At 42.2% G+C, this 21,592-nt stretch overlaps 2 protein-coding genes across 2 annotated transcripts; both read right to left on the bottom strand.

Annotated features, from left to right (window-relative positions):
• Positions 1 to 13,956: 13,956 nt before the first annotated feature.
• Positions 13,957 to 14,901, bottom strand: LOC147512225 (uncharacterized). Its single transcript, XM_086595206.1, has one exon. It carries the CDS (start codon positions 14,816 to 14,818, stop codon positions 14,075 to 14,077), a length of 744 nt encoding a protein of 247 aa, XP_086451332.1. The 5' UTR covers positions 14,819 to 14,901; the 3' UTR covers positions 13,957 to 14,074.
• Positions 14,902 to 15,330: 429 nt separating this feature from the next.
• Positions 15,331 to 20,685, bottom strand: LOC147512224 (Survival protein SurE-like phosphatase/nucleotidase). Its single transcript, XM_086595205.1, has 10 exons — positions 20,242 to 20,685; positions 20,064 to 20,158; positions 19,907 to 19,974; positions 19,774 to 19,817; positions 18,359 to 18,436; positions 18,115 to 18,268; positions 16,476 to 16,628; positions 16,266 to 16,370; positions 15,929 to 15,994; positions 15,331 to 15,847 (listed from the first exon to the last, which is right to left on the bottom strand). Exons 1-10 carry the CDS (start codon positions 20,493 to 20,495, stop codon positions 15,758 to 15,760), a joined length of 1,107 nt encoding a protein of 368 aa, XP_086451331.1. The 5' UTR covers positions 20,496 to 20,685; the 3' UTR covers positions 15,331 to 15,757.
• Positions 20,686 to 21,592: the final 907 nt, after the last annotated feature.

The following is a 21,592-nucleotide window of genomic DNA, read 5'->3' as shown; positions in this document are numbered from 1 at the left end:
CAGTGAACGATGAGGTCGATAAACTCAAGCAAGTCGGTTTCATACGGAAGGTCGATTACCCAGATTGGGTAGCAAACATCGTGGCGATTCGAAGAACGGATACCGATCCGCTGTCGTCGACTTCACCAACATCAACCAAGAAACACCTAAAGACAACTTCCCACTACCTAGAATCGACCGACTAGTCAACCAGACTTGTGGGCACGAGCTGTTATCATTTATGGATGCATACAGTGGGTACAACCAAATACCACTCGCTGAGGAAGATCAGGAGAAGACCTCATTCATCACTGAGCAAGGAATTTATTGCTACAATGTTCTCCTGTTCGGACTCAAGAATGCCGGGGCGACTTATCAACGACTGGTAACTGACATGTTCCAGGACATGTTAGGCGACACTATGGAGGTCTACATAGACGACATGGTCGTCAAAAGCAAAAAAGCAGGCGACCACCTCACCCACCTTGAGCAAGCGTTCTCTAGATTACGCTGAACTAGAATGAAGCTAAACCCAGAGAAATGCCTCTTTGGAGCATCCTCCGGAAAATTCTTAGGATATCAGGTCTCACAGCGAGATATCGAAGCAAATCCAGACCAAATTCGGGCGTTCTTAGACATGCCCGACCCACAAACAAAGAAACAGATACAAAACCGCCGGGCATGGTCACCGACTCAACCGATTCATATCGAGAGCGTCAGACAAGTGCCGACCGTTCCTACAGATCTTGAAAAAAGGCAAGCAGTTCTCATGGAACGATCAATGTCACCAAGCATTCTCCACTCTCAAGGAATACCTCACAACGCCTCCCGTCTTAGCCAAACCAACAAACGGAAAAACACTGGGGCTCTATCTGGCAGTATCAGACTTCGCCATCAGTTCGGTTCTCTTCAAAGAGGAAAACAATTCAGAAAAGCCGATCTACTTCACAAGTAAGACGCTCACGCCAGCCGAGAAGAATTATTCCCACGTTGAAAGAGCAGTGCTTGCTTTATTATACTCGGCAAGAAAATTCAGACCTTACTTCCAAGCTCATCCAATCAAAGTACTTAGCGACCTTCCATTGAAGCGGATCCTTCACAAGGAGAATAAGACTACTAGGATGGCGATATGGGCCGAAGAATTGGGCGAGCACCACATGGAATTCGTCCCCCGCACGTCTCAGAAAGGCCAGGTCATCGCAAATTTCCTCGCAGATTTTCCAGTCGACGACCCCAATTGGGAGTCGAAAACGAGGTCGCTACCATAAAAAGCAAACATAAAACGATCCGTCCCTACGTAGATGGTTCCAAAGAACCCGGGAGAGGCGATAGTGTCGAATCGCTTTTAGTATCCCCCCGAAGGAGCTATGGTAGAGAAGCGTTCGCGATAGACTTCGCGACCTCCAACAACGGCGAGTCACGAGGCATTAATAATGGGGTTACGTTCAAAGAATCCATTTCGGTGTAAAGGAGCTCCAAATCTTTAGTGACTCGCGAACCGGTTGTTCGCCGGATCGCAAAAAGAGTACACTACCCACGAAGGTAACCTTTCCAAGTACCTTCAAGTTGTTAATGATTTACTTCCTTCTTTCGCCAGAGCTACAAGATTACACCATTTTTGCGTGGCGAAACCGCCACGCCAGATAGCTTAAGCGTGCACTCGCCACTCGGACAATCCGAATCCGTGCCCTAGACAATGACCATTGAAGTGGTCGACCGACCAGCTTACCAAGCGGACCATGTCTTAGAGATCAGCAACCTATGCCCACTCTCTGGATATCAGATGAGTCAAACATGGATGCAGCCTATTATACAAGACATCCAAAGACGCGGTACTCCCGGATGAGCGCATTCAAGGCCGGAAGGTTCCGCACCAGGCACGTAGCTATTGTTTGGTAAATGATAGGTTATTTCACAAATCCGCTTAGGGACCTCATCTGAGATGCATTAGTCCAGAACAAGGTCAGTTAATTTTTACTGAGATTCATGAAGGAGAGTGTGGAAACCATGTTGGAGGTCGCTCATTGGCCCATAAAGTGATCTCCCAAGGATACTTCTGGCCCCGTATGCAGATCGATGCCAAAATATATGTCCTCAAGTGTATCAAATGTCAAACATTTGGGCACAACATCATTCACCCGACCGCGAAACCGATCAACATCATCACGAGCCCTTGGCCGTTCCACATGTGGGGCATGGACATTATGGGACCATTCATCCCTCAGAAGAGCACCGGCTTCCGCTTTGTCTTGGCTACCACAGATTATTTCACTAAGTGGGTCGAAGCAGTTCCGTTGGCACACGTCAAAGAGTCACATGTCAGGAATCTTATTTGGACTCATATCATCACCAGATTTGGCTTACCACACACACTGGTGATGGACAATGGTTCCTAGTTCAAGGGCAAAACAGTCAGAGAGTTCCTAGCCAAGTGGAAGATCGTTCATGCATTCTCCACTCCCCCAGAGCGGCTCAAAGCAATGGACAGTGAGGCCGACAATAAAAAGCCATTTTAGAGAATTTGAAGAAAAAGATTGAAAATAACAAAAGCCAATGGCCAAACCAGCTCGAGAACATCCTATGGGCTCACCGCACTTCGCCTCCAAAGACAAAGCGAATCACCATTCTCCTTATGTTATGGCACGTAGTCGCCATCCCCACCGAAATGACAATCCGACAACTCGATCCGAACTTGTCGAATCGGGGCATAATGACTCGATTAGCTTCGGGGTCGATCTGGCTGGAAGAACGGCGTGACCTAGCAGCTATCAGAGTAGCATCTTACCAACAGATCCTAAAGCGGTCCTACAACAAACGAGTACATCCTCGATCTTTTCAACCTGGGGATCTAGTTTTGAAAAAAAACTCAAGATGACTCTAAACTAGCACTAACATGGGAAGGCCCTTACATAGTGGAACGCGTCGTTGGCATTGGAGCGTACTGGATTAAAACACACGAGGGGAAGTTATTGCCACAACCTTGGAACACGTACTTGTTAAAGAAGTTTTATCGTTAGTATCATTATGTTGTGTAATTCATGTTTCCATTTGCTAAAAATTCAAGTATAGGTTACTTAAGTTTGTTATTATAAGATACGGCATTTACTCTCATCTCCAAGCCAAGCCACTCGCGGTAGTATGGCACCATCATTACCCGCGACAACAACATCTCTAGTAGCCTCTCCGAGTCTCGCTAGTTGAGGACCTATACTCCCAGGATCAACTACGCGAGAACGCTCTCCGGAGCATAACGCCCTCAGGGGCTACATACGCCTCCGGTGGCGAGCGAGCTCTCGGGGAGCTTACAAGCTCATCGCCTCTCCGAGTCTCGCTAGTTGAGGACCTATACTCCTAGGATCAACTACGCAAGAATGCTCTCAGGAGCATAACGCCCTCAGGGGCTACATACGCTCTCAGCGAGCAGAACGCTCTCAGGAGCTTACAGGCTCATCGCCTCTCCGAGTCTCGCTAGTTGAGGACCTATACTCCTAGGATCAACTACGCGAGAATGCTCTCAGGAGCATAACGCCCTCAGGGGCTACATACGCTCTTAGCGAGCAAAACGCTCTCAGGAGCTTACAGGCTCATCGCCTCTCTGAGTCTCGCTAGTTGAGGACCTATACTCCTAGGATCAACTACACGAGAACGCTCTCAGGAGCATAACGCCCTCAGGGGCTACATACGCTCTCAGCGAGCAGAATGCTCTCAGGAGCTTACAGGCTCATCGCCTCTCCGAGTCTCGCTAGTTGAGGACCTATACTCCTAGGATCAACTACGCAAGAACGGTCTCAAGAGCATAACGCCCTCAGGGGCTACATACGCTCTCAAGAGTTTACAGGCTCATCGCCTTTCCGAGTCTCGCTAAGTTGAGGACCTATACCCCTAGGACCAACTCCGCGAGAACGCTCTCAACGAGCAACACGCCCTCAGAAATTTGTAGGGTCATGAACCCCCTAAGTCTAAACTAATTGGACACTTACATCTCCCAGATCGCTCTCCCGAGCAATACTCACAAACATAACGCTTTACGAGAGTACATCTCAGAAACAAGCCCCATAAACAGAATAATAGCTACAAGCAGTCAAGCAAAAGATAACATTAAGCATACATTTACCACGAAGCCACACGACCAGTTTCAGATAATCAGTTCTAACCCACCGATCTGCTGGGTTTACTCAGAAAATCCAGATCGGACCAGTGAACAAAGGGAGAAAAATTAACGAACTGCCACTTTCGTGGACACCAGTTCTCTGTATCAACAAAGGCGAACTGCTCAGGCAAGCTTGAAAACACAGCTCTAATGTTTAACCCTCGTAGGGGCAAAGAACAGACATAATAACTACAAAATGAACCCAGTTTCTTACCAAGACAAAGAAGAGAAATCACCATCACGGAGCCGCGACCACATGTTTGTCCTGAGGAGCAGTGATGGTCGATGGAACGTGTCTCGCGTAACCATGAGAACAACGCCAAGATACCGATCCCTTGAGCCCGTCGCCTTTTTTAGTCGACAATACTTCTCGTCCCAAATTTGGCATACTTTCTTTGGTAGGGTCGTGGTATACGCACTTTGAGCTTTGTGAGTAACCCCCTGACATCGCTTAGCGTACTCAGTGACTTCCGCTACCTCCATTTGCAGCTCGACCATTGCGGCTGACCGGTTTAAGCGTTCTCATCAAGAAGACGGGTGCTTCCGCCATCATCGCGATCCAACTTCCTCTTGTCGACCCCATACACATTTCGCGAACATCCCATTTCGACTTCGGGGAGTTGACATCGATATCGACGCGTTGCCGCGGCGTTCTTGACTTATCACACCCCAAACCCGAAACTACGAGTACAAAATCATAGTCAGAATCACTTAAGAAACAAAGCAGCAAAGCTGACGGATAGACACTCACCAAACAACTAGCCATGTCCATGGTTCCCAGCAGCATCTCCATATCTTCATCCTCGACCTCAGCTTTGTCCCCGTCTAACACAATCCCCTTCAGAAGACTAGTCACTATGGGTGCTGAGTGGAAGCTGCAATCAGAACGCTTTACAGCACGCTTCTTCCCCGTTTTCCCCACGTAGTAGAATTCGCTCCCCCACGTCCCCGACATGAGGGAGCGAACTCTCACCAGCAGCCCGATGGGTACCTTATGCCCGCTGAGGCGACCTGAATACAATGCCGCCAGTCGAGCGACCTGATCTTCGGGATCGCTTGCTCTTCTTGACCCCCGACGCCACAGCTTTTCTTTTGCCACGGTCTCCATGCACATGAGGACGGAACTCCATCTCCTCCATCAGCAGAGGGGAACTCTCTCTCTTAAACTTCCTTCCCCCCTAACGTACGGAAAGCACCGAGCCATAAGAGAAGTTTGAACCACGTAAAACAAAAGAAAGCCGTTAGAGCGGCCGAGAACCGTCTTCATGATCTAAAAGAAGAAAAGAGAAACGTACCTGAGTAAACGGGAAAGGAAAGCGAAACAAAAGCAAGAAGGAAGATAAGCAGCCGCAGCAGGAAGAACAAGAATAGCAAATGTCGTTGCTCTCCCACGACCAGTCATATTTATACCCACGAAACGTCTCTTCCCAAGGCACACCATTATGGCATCGAGACACCAAACGCCCGATGAACCCGCGACCATCATTTCATACCTCCCGACCGCCCACATTCCGACACGTGCCATGCACGCACTATAGCTTCAAAGGCATTGCCAGTACGTAACGCCTCGGGCGTCCTCATAGAGACGTGCGACCTGCACCGTTTAAATCACGACAGCATGCATATGCTTACAAATGCAAACATTCATATCATACACAAGACTAAGTATAGAAAGAAAAGGCAACAAGATTCACATTCATAAAAGAAACGACCTGACGACATCAAGGACGCCCTAATTCACAGACTAACCATGCTGCTGAGAATACTCAGGAAATCCAACACAGTTAGTCACTAGTTATCATAGTCAATGGAAAAGCAGAAAAACGAGCGGCCCAGGTAAACCCAGGAAACCAACTCTATTGTTTACGGCCAGAGGCCCATTACAAACACAAACAACAAAACTTCCTAGACAATATCATCAAGATCTTCTCCAAGAGCGACATTCAACATGGAGGCAGAGTTCGGATCACTAGAAGACACCACAACTACCTTAACAGCAGCCACGTTGAGCTCGCCAGACCCCTGAAGCTGCTCACTCACCACACCAGTAAGGGGAGAAGGCACGACTGCAGGAATAGTGCCAACATCTTCGTGCGATTCGCGCCCGAGTTCTCCGGTTCGGCGTTCCGCTCCTCCTACAGGTCGTCCAGCTTCTTCTCTAGTTCCTCCACTTCAGCACGGATGGTGAGATAGGCCTCTTTCGCTTGCAGGGTGGAAGTCTTACATCGTTCAACATAGGTGTTCGCCGCGACTAGCTGGCCCCTTAATGCCTCCACCTCATGTTTCAACCCGATCGACTCATTCACTGCATAGGTCTTCTCGAGTCGTGGCGGTGGTGAGGGGCCTCAATAGCGATCCGGTTCGGCTTTCAAATTGCTGTTGCGCGGCTTCGATTCGGCAATTTCGTCCCTCCGGCGACTCAACCTCCGCCTTCTCGGTCGGCCGATCCGGCGGCCGTCTTCAACTTCGGTACCCAAGAATCACCGCGACAACTTCGCCTGACATATCACATTATTATCAAACAACAGCATGTAACACGATAACACAGTCAAGTTGAGCGCAAAGGCGACTTACCAGACACATCGCTTTATCCATCCCCCTCATATTCGACTCCAGCTCCTTGGCATCTAAGTCCTTCCTATCACCGTCCAGGGTCATACCCTCCCAGCAAACAAGCAACTATGGGGGCGGACTTGTAGCTGCAGTCCGACCTCCTCACATAGCGCTTCTTCCCAGTCACCTTATCTATGTACATCAGGTTGCGCTCCAGCTCGTCTTTTCCAGTATTGGAGTGCCCCTTACCAGTCTCTCTCGCACCAACCTTTCCCTTCATCTTGCCAGAGGGATCTCCAACAACCCTGAGCGACCTCCGGGGCAACCTCCGGGGCGTCCTCACCTAGGACGCTGAAGTCGGGCATCGGTCTCGCCCTCGAGTTGCGAGCCGCCCTTCCCCCAGTTTGCACCTCACCACCCCCCAGTGCGGTCTCAGCCACCCTCGCAACCTTTATAGGTCGAGACTCCGGGACTTCGAAGAGAACGTCCTCCACATCGAATGGAGCGTCCTCTCGGCCCTTCCCCGCTCCAGACCCAGAGGCCCTAGCACCTCCAGCGGATCGCTTCACCCCAGTACGACCGCGGTTCCTATCTTCCCTCGTAACCAGATCACTCCTACGCTTCTCCATCACAGGTCTTTTCGACGTCATCCTGCTCACCTTATCCCGCGCTCTGGTTTTTTGCACTTGCCTTCTCTCCCTAATTGCAGGTCCTCCACGTTCTTCAAAGAAATGAGCAACTTCCGGTAGCTTGGCTCGTTTCTCAGCTCGTGTCAGCCTAGCGAACTTCTTGATCACCTGTCGGCTCGACCCCTTTTCCAAGTGGATATCTGCACAGACAATGAAACAACAGTTTCAGTATAACATCAACCAAAGCAAGTTTGATATTATCAGACAACGTACTGGTACCCACCAGTAAAGTCGCATATCTTATTGTCCACACTGAACCCGCTAGCACAGTAGTTTCCGACAAGCAGCAGTGGTCGTTTATCCCACGACTCGTTACTCTTACCGTCCAGAACGCTCGACAGCATAGCTCGAGTTTGCAAGCTAAAGTTCAGTGACCAAAATCGCTTTAAGAGGTAGTGCTCGATAACATCAGCGACCTCTATTCGGTACTCACCGCTGGCGTTCAATAAGTCAAAAACCTTGAACAATCGCCACGTGTTACCCACAAACTGAACAGGCGCCTTGCCACAGCGGTTCAGGAACTCACAGACCAGCTTGGAGAACGGTATCGTCATGAACGCCCTCAGCTGCCCCTCACAGATGATCACCCCATGATTTGGTGGGGTGTACCTATCGCTATAGACCAGAGCGTTCTGGTCAGACTCATGGATCTCCAGACCGCTTACGGTTATCCCATATTTCTCTCTCAGATATGGGAACGCCTCAAAGCATGTCTCGTCCCGCGATACTAGGCGGCCCGGCTCGAAGACGACCTCTCACAAATGACACGAAGTGCTAGCTTCAGCGGTATAAAACGCAGATCGAGCCGCGATCTTCCTCACTACTAACCCCTCAACCGCCTCATCTTCATCATTACCCTCAACCAACCACCCCACACCGGACTTCATCTTTCTCATCATCTTCATCATCCCAAACCAAGATAAACTTCCGCGGACCTCATTAGATCGAGTGTCATCGGAGTCAGACATTTTTCTTCTAACCCTAACAGGTCTAGCTACTAGTAACTAACAGGGTATCCTAACAACTCTAGAACCGAGGCAAAGCACGAAACAAGAAGTAGAAGTTCAACAATGGCAGAGAACTAACCTGAAAGATGATGCGGTAATGAAGTAGTTTCTACCAGACGAAGCAGCCAAATGAAGTTTCAAAAGAGCCAGCGAAATTTTTGAGCAACCGCCCCTCCAGTTTCCAAGGCATCATGATTACACCCGACCCTAGTCGCCCACGACTTCCAACCAACCGCCCCGTCTTTTCACATCCCAAAAAATGGGGCGACGCGTTTTCTCTCTCGCAGAATCGCCAGATCCCGCCACGTCTTCAACACGCGTCAAACGCGTTTGCACCCACCACTCACATGGTTAACATGAGCCTCCTCACAGATCGTTGGAAATTTCCACCTCTAGCATGCTCCACGCGCGCGACCGATCTCTCTCAGCAGATCGTTTTCACAACCTACTGAGAGGGGGCTATGTAGGGGAGTGATATTCTCTATCCAGCACGCGCATAACATGGTGGAAATGACACATCGACCTATGGATCCAGGTCGCATCCATGAGCTAATAGAACGATACGCATAGTGTCGCAAGATATCACGCCGAACCGCTAGGAAAGTGACTCAGATACCCCTTCCAGAAGCAATCATGACTAAAGGTGTACTTGCACATATCTTGGCCGTCAGCTACTGGTCACGGCCGCAAGCTATTTATACAGACTGACACTCCACATCATTACAACAGACCTATGAGGACAGTTCTCACATGTTACCCTGATCTCCACCCCTCGTTTGGGATACCCTTTACACGATGGGCAAGGATACACTCTCAATATCTATAAATACCTCTCCTATGAACTACGCCAGACTTGATTCTACTCTCCCCCACAAAAACCAAGAGTAAGATACGTAGGCAGTTCGCTCTCAAGACGAACTCGGTCCATCCAAAAACCTTTTCCAGTCCCCCATCGACTGTTTGTAAAGGAAAGCTACAACACACCTTTACAAGTACCAAAAACCCCTTTCACTTGAAGAATGCGCAACATTATTAAATTCCCCTTTCTGAATTGATAGTATCGAATTATTAAAGATGTGCACCCGTTATCCATAGAGGTACTATTATCTCTCCCACTTGTACAATGCGCAACATGCTTGAGGAGAACATCGCCCATCTGTTCTTGCATTGCCCTTTTGCCTTGGAGGTGTGGACTCTTCCGATGATGCCAATGGCAGGGACTTTTCCACTGCTAGCTCAAGCGGATTCTATTGGATTTGCTGTCTATTTGGCCAAGAAGGAGAAGGGAAAGTTTTGGCGCTAAAATGTGGAACTTGCTACTTTAGAGCAGTCCAATTGAGGGGGTGCTAAAAGGTGCCATAGGATTTTATTTTTAGCTCTTTTAGCATGTCCAGCCAAATTTGGCATGCCAAACTCAAAAACCCATTTCTTTGGGCATGCCAAACTCAAAAACCCATTTCAATTGGCACTTTTTAACAGCTGTTAAATTCGAGAGATGGACAAAAAAAAACTCGACGCGTCTATCCGCTAAATAAGTCTGCGTTTAATTAAAATCGGGATGACGACCACGGTTCTACCAACAAACGGTAGAAATTGTGTCGTATGTCTCCCAAAACTGTAAGTATATGGTTGTAGAGTTTACTCGTTAACAGCCAAATTTGGCATGCCAAACTCAAAAACCCATTTCGTTGGACATGCCAAACTCAAAAACCCATTTCAATTGGCACTTTTTAGCAGTTGTTAAATTCGAGAGACGGACAGCAAAAACTCTGATGTCTGTCTGCTAAGTCTGCCGTCTGTTTAATTAAAACGGGGACAGATGACACAGTTTCTACCAACAAACGGGAGAAATTGTGCCGTCTGTCTCCCAAAACTGTAAGTATATGGTTGTAGAGTTTACTCGTTAACACCCAAAGTTGTTCTTCAATGGCAAAGCAAACAGCAGGCTTAACTAAGAAGATAGTTCTTGATTTGCTGGTGGTCCAATCGCATATACATCTAATCTATCTATCTCACATTCTAACGGTCTAACCCAATCCAGCGGTTCCGAGCCAGCCAACTAGAGAAAGGCGAAAGTCAAGTGCGGTTAGCATCCTATGCCCCCAAGAAAAGTATTTATATTGCCTTTATCGATTCTGATTCACTTCACTCATTTTATTCATAAACTAGTAAATTTTATTCAAAGTGCGTTCCATGACTTCCATCTCCAAGTTCAGGGGCATTTGGGTGTTCCGATAATGCCTCCTCTGAGCTATCCCCGTACAGGCTTCATAATTCGTACCATTAGCACTTCGGTTCCTTCAATCTAGGAAGCAAATTTGTGTGTTTGATTATAAATTTATAATAAGATACATTTACAACTTATTTTAAAGCGTGCTAATTTCTTCAGTTCATTTGTGTGTTTTTTTTCTTAATCAGCAACAACTCATAATTAAATCAATAAACCAGTAGCAATTTAGAACTAAATCTTGTTCTTCACTTTTCTCAATATTGAACTAAAGTAACCAACATCATTAGAAGTTGTCTTGGTAACTCACTATAGTAAACAACAATGAACGGAGATCGTTCAAGTTGCTAGCACAGTCAGTAGCAATAGCAACCCAGCTGCTGATACGACCCCTAAAGACCCACCCCAATGCCCAGGCTGTGCCCCTATGCAATTGCCACATTGAAGAAAACCTAACACTAATGTGTGAAAAATAAATCAGGTTAGAACGAAACAACAACGAACTGTATCCATTTCTACAGAATTTTCTGCAAAAAGAACCTCTCGCAACTATTACCAATTTTACTGACTCCAGCAACAATGAAATTCAATGACTTGCGAGTTTTGACAGTAAGTTCAACATAGAATCTCTTATCCGAATATATGTAGCACTTAGTGCATGCATACAGGGGGTACTAAACTGCTGAAAATAGAACCATTGCTGATCATATACCTTGCACTAAGACTTGAACTCCACACATCATCCGATAGCAGATGGCAGATATGAACGGGTATACTACATATAACTGACATCATATAACTGGCAGTATGATCTTCAAGACTTCAACCTTATATAATAACTTCGGTGCCGAGCTCATCCTTCCAAAATCTTTCAACCTATATAAAAAAGTGGTCTGGGATCTGACGGGATAACTTTTTGAAATGTTCAGAACAATGAAAGAGGAGTCTGAAACTCGAAGTCTGAAGTCAAGACAAGAAGCATGAGATTCAAACTACTCATACGGGTGATAAGTTTGTCAATGAAATCAGCTCCTTACAATTTGTCAAGGAAACTAGATATAGGAGAGTAATCACATATACACTACAATAGTTTCTTAAGTTTATAAATAGTTTATTATTGCTTAATTCAACTACAACTTATTGCCAAAAGAGAATTAAACTACGGAGATACTCAAATAGCATACACAATACTTTATACTGGCCCCAATACTATCGACTTAGCTGTAAAATACAATCCCAGTTCAAAACATGGGCTAGCACCTTTCTTTCTACAGATTGACGGAAGGTATATCAATCTAAAGCTTCGACAATTCCCATCAATGTGGAAACTTGTTAAAGATCCAGCAATAGCTTTCCAACTAAATTCTGTAAAACGCAGTTTGAACTTCGAAGAAATCTCCCACGTACTACCTCCTCCAGATTGTGAAAGATGAGACTAATCCAATGTCCCGACCTCAAAAGGCATAATCTATTTCACCTATTTCTTTGCACTCCACATCATTAAAAGAAATATACCCTTGCTTCCCTAGGCACAGGACATTGAGCTGATGTAGTAAGTTAGCAACACTTCTTAAATCTCTACACTATATGATAGCCGGGTTTTAAGGAACCCCTCCCCACTATCGAGTAGGCTAATTTAGATCTCCTTATTTACATAATTTAGAAACACCTCCCTCATTAAATTTATCTCTCACTAAATTTAGAATAAACCCCACTTTTATTAATATAATTTGAATAAGGTCCTTTTTGTATTAATAATTTAGAAACACCTATCTAATGTCACTTAAATTAAATAATTACCCCCATTTTGATAATTTAAAATAACCTCCCTAATATCACTTAAATAACATAATTATCTCCCATTTTGTTTTAAAAAAATAAATAGATGAGTCTTTCCTATATAATTACAATTACGATTTACAATTATAATCCAAAAAAACCATACTAACTATCGATCTAGAGGGACGGGTGAGACTTAAGAAAACCGATGTGTAGCACGGTTTGCATACTTGTTACACATTTATTCGCCATAAAATTCTATGACACAACATATAAACAACTATGAACGTAGAGCAAAGACCCAGACCTTTTCCATCTGAACTTCAACTTACCACTCAAAGGAATTATACCAGACCCTCCAATTCAACCTTAAGTCCTCCACAATGGAAATGCTACATTCCACCCCAAATTTAGGTTCCAAGAGCCACTATCATCTTCTATCCAATTGACCACAAAACTCCCATAAATAGATTTTGCAGCGAAAGTTGATTTCAAAGCCTATCTCACACCACTAATATACCCAAAATTTGATATTGCTGATATTTCATATCTGGAATCTCACACCTCCTTAGCCCTCTAGGCGCTACACTTGTATCTTGCAAGACAACCACACCATCCTTGAGAAAGTTATCTGGCACTATTAGCACATACAAAATGAGATAAATAACTCTCTCCACGCAAGATAGACCAGACCAACCAGAGTATACCAGTGACCAGCCTGAAAAGGCTATGCCTAGATCGTGATTTCCCTAACTTCCGCATTAGGTAAACAATGGCACTAGATGACAAAAAAATAGAAGAGACATCGTATTGGGAACCTAAACTGGAGCTAAAGGTAAAAGCAAAATCTGGTAAGCAATGCATCTGCATGCTGGAGAATTTAACCCCCAATTATCTAAACTCAATTCAACAAAAGGAAACACCTAAACTGTTTGCTTCAATAAAACACAATACCAACAAGAAGAGGTGCTAAAGCAATTACTCTTGTCTCAACTCTCAAACCTACGGCTTTAAAGTTCCAACCAGAGGAAAGATGTTGTCATATACAACTAACCATTTTGAAGATGATGCCATATAGCTTGAAAACCCACACCACATGCTCCTAATAAGAAGGATCAGCCACGCCAGTACTTATGTTTTTCGTTTGGTCAGTTGCAATAAAGTGTTAAGTTGTATCCACATCTCACCTTGTTTAGTATAAACGAGTCCAATAACTCTCAAAGCCTCATTTAGAGTTTCCGTACCAGAAAAGGTTAGAAGACCAATCCTTGGACATACTTCAAACTTTCAGAAACACGATAAAGAAGGTAGGGATGACCATGTACTATAAAATGTTAAAGTGGCTCCTTCCTGTGGTTTCCGCTAAAGGAAAACCAAAACCAAAACCAAGATACAAGGGGTCTTGCGTGAATATTTAGTTTTCTTGTATTATTCTTTCATGAACGTATATTATTAAACTTCTAGCGTATATTGATTCACAAGTTATAGGATTTTCTTTTTTCTTTTTTGACATGAACAAACGACATTACTAATCAAAACAGAAAACATAAATGCAATAACAACAAATGATTATAACCATAAAAGATTTGAGCCTAAATATCATTAACAATTCCATATAAAACCTCAGTCAAGTAGGTCATTATACAAAGCAGAAACTTAACAAGAAAAACTACAACCAACCCTCCACTCTTCAAAATATAACCAACAACGAAAACAACATGTAAATCAAACAACAGGCATAAGCAATCAAACCTCGATGTTCATCGCCACAAGAAGCCAACTCCACCAAAAGCCTAGTACAAACCCTGGTCGACCAAATCACAAAAAGCGCAGCCAATCCAAAAACCACCACACCCCCTTGTGGTAAAAACAAGGACAAAGCCGAAAAGATGACCATAGGTAACATACAATAACCAATCAAACTCAAACAACGATACACATCCAAATTCCCATTCCTTCCAGCTAACATATTAAAAACAACATATAGAAACAAGGAGGCGACCGTAACCCAACCTAATATAATCCCAAAGTGTAGTTTCCCAGCTAACAATTGAAACAAACCAAATGTCATTAAAAAAATAAAAGGACCTGACAAATCAGCATCTTCATGTAGATTAGGACTGATTTTAAATGGGTTTAAAATAGATACAGTTTTTTTCCAGATTTGACGTGTGTTAATACCAAGTTCTTCTAGTAAAGGTAATTCTTCTTCGAAATTACCAATACCGGGTGAGGATTGAGTGTTGAAAAGAGGTGTTGAGAATGACGTGGATGGGATTGTTGAAGATCCCATGTCGAATGACATGAATGGGAGATTCTGGTTTGGGTTGAAAGGTGGTCTGATTGGCTGACGACGCTGGCTGGGTATGTTTATGTTTGGGTTTCCTCCCGATGGGAAAATCACCGGCGGTACGTTGAATTCTTTTTTTGACATTTTTTTTATTATTGATTTCGGATTTTATGAGAATTGAAACTTTTCTTTTAAAGAGAAACGAGTTTTTTTTTTTTAAAGTGATGATGGTGGACCAATTGGGGAGCTTCCTTTGTTTGATTCTATTGGGCTTACTGGGCTGCAATTGAGAATGCCCACGGCCCACCCAGTGTGATGAGAACTGAGAAGAAGATACTCAACTTTCATCCTTCTTTTGCTTCTGAAAACCGATCGGGAATGCAAATCATGGCAACTCATTTGTTTAAGTGTTTTTAGTATGGAACTCTCATCCTCTCACCACAATATTTTCGACCAGAAGGTCATCAGTGATTGTGCAAAAGCTGCTTAGATATTGAGCGACTCTTGTTGGTAAAAGCAGTAAACAATGCAGAGAATAGCAAACCCCTAAGTAAAGACGCGATCATCTATAAGGGGCAGGGGAAGCATAAATGGCGTGTTACTTTATTATCAATGTTATTATCAAGAAACAAGTACCGACCAAAAAGTGAAAGAAATTCATTCAACTATATCCATCTATTTTACTAGAGATTCAACTGCATCCAGGTTCAAGTACAATGCAGAACAACAATTACAACAAGCAAACCAACTCAACCCAAAAAAGGAAACGAATACGTTTGTCAGTAAATGAACATTACAACACAAACCAACTCAACCTAAGAGAACAGAAAACCTGTTTGTTTCAAAGGGACGACAGATTCTGTAAATGAGATGAAGATTGAAAGGGCATTGGATAGCATGCCTAAATTAAGTTACAAGGAAGCATGCGCTCCACAAAATACACAAGAAACTAACTTTTGAGGAAAAATTTGCGGGAACAAAATCCAAATCAGAATCACTAAGCGCAACTAATTTGTAACTTGAACAAGAATTACCACCACCAAAATTTACACCAACTACAGGTTGCATCAATCTTGGGACTTTTTAATCATCTTTAGAAATAGTAGCAGCAATCCAACTTGATGCAGACTCTAAATCATCGCTTGGAGAAAGAGACAACGGGGTTACTGAAACCTGTTGAACAATGAGGTGCACATATTAGCCACTGAAAAATTAAGTTTGAGGGAACTCTTTTGAGAAAGAAATGCCACATACAAATTCATTTTCAAGCGCTCTGAAATCTAGATCCTCATCCATATCTTCTTGCTCCTTGTCCAGGAACTGCAATCAAAGAACCACGCACTTTTAATGATAGTATTCTTTCTTCTAGTACTCCTTTTTGGTTTATCCTTCAAGTAGTCAAGTAAATAACCTAATGTTCACCGGTCTGTCTTAAACAAGGTAACCAGTGTCTATCTAGGAATAATAATAAAAAATGTAAGAAATGTATTGGAACAATTTGGGGGAGGGGGTGGGGAGCACCTGAAACTGCATTGGCATCCATGACTGGTTATGAAGTATTTGAACTTTTAGTAGCACATAATTCACTCACCTCTAAACGGAAGTACTTTTTTACGCGTTGATCGGATTTCCCTGCAGCCCCAACTGATTCTATTTCCACATTCTTCTTCTGGGTGTTTAAGCGGCGTGCTGCACCCTGAAAGGAAAAAGGAAAGTAACTTTTCAGGGAACAAAATATAAATCATCATCAATGTCAACACAAAGAAATAATGTTTTCAATGCGTAACTGGAAAATACTTACAGCAGCCGAAGCGTCTCGGCTGAGCTGAGCAAGCTGGATACCAAGGCTTTGTTGATTGGACATGAAATTCCCACCGGGGGTGTGTCGATTTGCTGCTACAGCTTGCCAGCATGGAGGAGACCTCCATAGACTCTTCCTTGTAACTTTAAAACCCTAAAAGAAAACGGATATAGCATATTATTGAATAAAAACCATGTAACTGGAAGATAGAATGTGATGCTTCCACATCAACTAAAAATCAAAATAGGGAGTATAAAATTGTATACAAATTAATTTTAACCACATGACTCAATAAAAATAGGTTGCTTGGCACTTGCTTGAACCGTAAGATTGAAAAAGAGATAATAAAAAGGTGTTTGCCAATTTCTCTTGCATTCATAGTGTTGTAGGATTAGGCACCATAATAAGGATGTTCTTATCAGCAAGGAAATTGGTAAGTACATATGAATAGACATATTATTTGCACAAAATCTTATCCCACACGACCATCTCTAATATGCTAATATTCTTTTAGATGTTAAATGAAGATCAACGCCAGATCATTCATATAAAAAAATTTAATGTGAGTAAAGTTTGATAGTTTTTTTTTTGGACACTTCAGATGGTTTATTTTCCCAATTTCACAATTAATTGAGGTTGTAACTTCTCCGACTGTTATTAAGATGATATTCTTGATGAAAGTACATCATCACAACTAAGAGCTTTGAAATCAATATCATGTAGTCACGGCTGGGGTTAAGACCACTTGTGGTAGGCAAACAAATAACTTTAAAATCATTGTTGAGAACAGTATGTATTATAATCATATTACGCAGCCTCAGGTCATACCTGGGAAATTAGGTTTCCAAACTATAAAATAGATAAGTCTCACATCGAGAGTATTTAATTTTTCATCAACAGATACTTTTCACTACCAAAGCAATCAAGACCTACATGTATAAAACCACCATCACTGAAACCACACAGCTCACCGCCTACACCCTCTAAAACCACAAATCAATTCACCAACCACCCTAAAACAAAAGCCATAACGACACCACAGATTTGCTGGAAGAAAATAACGAAATCGAGAGAAATACATTATTCTTCAGAACGTACAAAAAGGCAGATAAAGAGACCTAATTTCTGTTAGCTTTTTCAGAAAGTACATCTAGACTTTCTGAAAGTAAGCTATGAACGGCATAGCCAAACAAAGTTGCTCCACTTATTTACTTTGGAAGTCTACAAAAGTAAATATTCAAGTTCGTCTAAACAGGCATCACAGACTATGAAATATTTCAGATTCTTACCGACATGTGAAAGTACAAGATAATATCATATCAGCACTAAAGTACTGAAAGACTGAAAGAAAGGACTTTAAAAACAAACATCGCCAACATTGAACAAAACCTATAATATAATATGTGAAACTCAGAAAAATCAGTCGCAACTCATAGTACTACTGTAATAAATTGGCATCATTTTCACTCAGTAGTATTAAGAATATGATTGCTCAAGTGCCGAATCATAACAATTCCACAAACCAGTCCTTAACCAGACACAAACTCATCGCTATGGGTGATGACGTTCACACGTCATGACCCCATTTTCACATAATTTGATTTTTAAGTAAAGTCAAACCCAAAACACAAGTACATACCTTGTTTTTTAGAGGAGAAGTGGGTATTTCAATATTTATCGAACAACTTTTGGGGAAAACTCCCTTCTCTATATCTCCTATAGCTGCTTGTATCAATGGTAAGCAGACATCCACTGCATCCTTAAAATCACTTTCATGGCTTTCATTCTTCTTCCTACATAGAATTGAAATGCCTTAACAAAAATAAAAAAGAGATAATAAGAGAACAACAAGATGACAAAAGTAACAGATAGATTTTACAAACCAATTCAATGATATTGAAAAAGATGGTACACCACATATTAAAGCCTCTCTAGCTCCAGCAGCTGTTCCAGAGTAAAACCTGGAACATTTTAGAATAAGAAAGTAAAATTAGTCCCTAAACCAGGAAAAAGAAATGTGTGGTAGTAAAAGATAAGAACAATTTAAAATCAGTTATACAATTTAAGACGTGCAGAAAAGAAAAAAGAACAAGGCAATTACTAAACCTACTCAGTAACTTGCATATTACACTACTCATTGCTCGTGAATACTATAATCCTTGTAAGTCCTCTTTATATACACAACTTATATAGAATCACTTGTCCTTTGGCACTACCTGCTAATTACTAGACACTCGCCATGAATTAAATCCAGTAACACCAAAAAAAAAATTTTATAGTTTTCTCTAACTCTAGTATTTCAGATTCGTTCAATATTCACATGTATCCACGTGCCCAGACCTTCAATACCCTTAGGACTCCTCTAAACTTGTCCAGACCTTCAGCATCCTTAACAATATGCCTAAAAAAATCTCAAAAAAATTTACGTCTGTTTACCACTCCATTATGCTCTCAACCAGTCAAGCCACTATATCAATACCATATAGGGTAGGAAACCAAACAGAGTTTATATTCCACTAATACCAACAAAATATGAAATGTTCCAAGCTATTTTTTCAATTGCAATCCCTAAAATCTAACACCATATGCCCAAAGATAACATCATAGCAGAACCAACGAGAGTGGAAAATGACATAATGCAAACCCTTCAAACTAAAGGGCAACGTCAGAATTTTAAAGGGTGGGTCGAGGGAGTTCAATAATACGAAGGACAATACTCTAGCAAGGACCTTGAAATCATATGCTTCTGACCCACACACCTTACTCGCAGGAGATTCTGGTTTTAGTGACAATAATGTCCAATCTCCAAGAGTCTGACTAGTAGGTGTAATGATAACTCTTCGTTCAGGACAAACCTTTCTGTTACACGTCAAGTCTGTTGAAATCACCTCTTAAGATGAATAACTAGAGAGCTATATAGGGAATGCAAAGGAAGATTTTTTTCCATTGCTCCCTTAAACAAAAAGATACCGAGACACATTAGTGCTCTGCTGGAGATGCCCTAATGCCGCAATTCCAAACATTTCAAATAATGTTTCAACGCCCACTATACCACATGCCTTCATTCGATAAGCCATCAAACACCCACACCTAAAACTTTCTCACACAATAACCATTGTGGCATTAATTAGTTGTGATAAGTTCCCAAATAATCCAGAGTTTGATCTGGAGGTTTCAGACAGGAAAACTTCCCACAAATCAAAGACGTGATGATCAATGTTTTTGTAGGTTCAGTTTAAACCAGCGATAAACTTTTGAATGTAGAAACCATGCTAGCATAGTATAAGATACCACTTACATTTGAAGTCCACAGCCGGAGCCCCTATTGATTCCACTAATGACCTGATATAAAAACACATTAATCTCATCTCCCATAATGGATACATGTCTACCTACAAACAGTATGCATCATATGAATGTGTAAAACATACCAATGCAGGCTTTGACCACGAAAACAATGCACCGGATAAAGCTAAAGACACACAATCCGCAGGAGTCCCTGATAAAAGATAAACCATTCAAAGTAATTAACTTTTTCAAAAGTGCACCACCCACATATTCACAATATACAAGAAAATGAAAACATACCGGAAACCTCATAAGCAGTTGCACCACTAATCTCAACAGGACTAACCATAAGCGTCTCGAAAGGGGTCATCGAGTGACCCGAAACCGATCGATCCCTACATCAAATCAATGCCCAACTCAAAACCCAAATTACTAAAAAAAAAAAAAAAAAAAAAAAAAAGGAGGAAAGCAAACCCACGATTGAGGAGCGCAAACATGAACATTAAAAAGCCCAAGTCCAACCAATGCCTGAACAAGAACAGTAAGTCCGGTAGCATCAATACCATCACCATTAGTAACTAAAACAACCGGTTTGGTAGAATCAACAGTAACATCATTTGTAGTAGTACAAGTAGTAGTAGTTTCTTCATTATCATTACTAGCCTTTCTATTAATTAACACTTCCTGTAAATTAGAAACCAGTGATGCGGGTAACAAGTTATTATTCTTCATTAAAGTTTTAAAATGGGAGAAAGATGGAGAATGGTGTTAGACAAACTTCGTAAGAAAGAGACCGATTCTTACGCCGCAATTATTATATATATATATATGTGTGTGTGTGTGAGAGAGAGAGGAACGAAGATTGGTTGTTGTAGAGATGTGATTGGAAGGGAAAAGGATAATAAATTGTTGCGCGGGTCCCGTATATACGGTCTGAATGTACTGTATTTTCTCACTCGTTAATTGCATCGTTTACTAAATTACCCTCAAATGACCACTATCTAAGAGCAATTCCAATGTTGGGCTGCTAAAAGTGTCACCTAAGTACCAAACAGGCTTTTTAGCTTGCCCGGTCAAATTTGGCTCTCCAAAATTAAAAAATCAATCCAATCGCGTTTTCTGTTTTAAAGTGTTAAATGATACGAGGGCATAGTTTCAGGCGTCCGTCTATTATTTTTTGAAATTTTTTTAGACGGACGGCAGAAACTATGTCCGTCTCCTGAATTTATTATAACAACTGCTAGCAAAGATCTTAATTTTGACTGGGTTTTTGACTCCTTCCAAATTTAAAACCCTTTTTAGCAGCTCTTTTAGAATGACATTTTTGTGGTTGGGGTGTTATATTCGTCTTTAGCTTCCAAATTTAAGACCCTTTTTAGCAGCTCTTTTAGAATGATATTTTTGTGGTTGGGGTGTTATATTCGCCTTTAGCAACCCATATAGCTTCCCATTAGACTTGCTCTAATAATAAAAAGTGCACTCTCAACATATTTGGAAAGATTTGTTTACAATGTATCACATTTAGTGAATATATTTTCTACGAATTATTATGAGATGGAAAGTACTGGGTTTGAGAACCGAAAGACACATGTTAATTTTTAAAATGAAACCTGGGGCCAAAAGCTTTCGATCTTCAATTTTCTTCCTTGACTGAACCGAACTTTCCTCATCAATATAATGTAATTGACGAACTAATTAGCATTACACACCAACCACTTGGACTTTCGTGATCTTATGTATGAATGGTCTTTATAAAAATCATCACGACGAAGATTTAAGCCTTTTGTGCTTGATAGATGCAAATTCGTGAGTACAACTAGAAAGTAGAA

This window comes from Coptis chinensis, chromosome 3, assembly GCF_015680905.1.
Source record: "Coptis chinensis isolate HL-2020 chromosome 3, ASM1568090v1, whole genome shotgun sequence".
NCBI classification, from domain to species: domain Eukaryota; kingdom Viridiplantae; phylum Streptophyta; class Magnoliopsida; order Ranunculales; family Ranunculaceae; genus Coptis; species Coptis chinensis.
Note: the sequence above shows the minus strand (reverse complement) of the source record. Positions and strands in the feature narration are given on the sequence as shown.

Bases quoted from the DNA above. Each gene is read 5' to 3' on its own strand.
- LOC147512225 (XM_086595206.1), bottom strand. From the start codon at position 14,818: ATGTCAAAAAAAGAATTCAACGTACCGCCGGTGATTTTCCCATCGGGA.
- LOC147512224 (XM_086595205.1), bottom strand. From the start codon at position 20,495: ATGAAGAATAATAACTTGTTACCCGCATCACTGGTTTCTAATTTACAG. The intron at 16,371-16,475 runs GTAAGTATTTTC...TTTTCCTTTCAG, and splicing joins GCCGAGACGCTTCGGCTGCT to GGTGCAGCACGCCGCTTAAA. The intron at 15,995-16,265 runs GTGAGTGAATTA...CTTTGATTGCAG, and splicing joins AAAAGTACTTCCGTTTAGAG to TTCCTGGACAAGGAGCAAGA.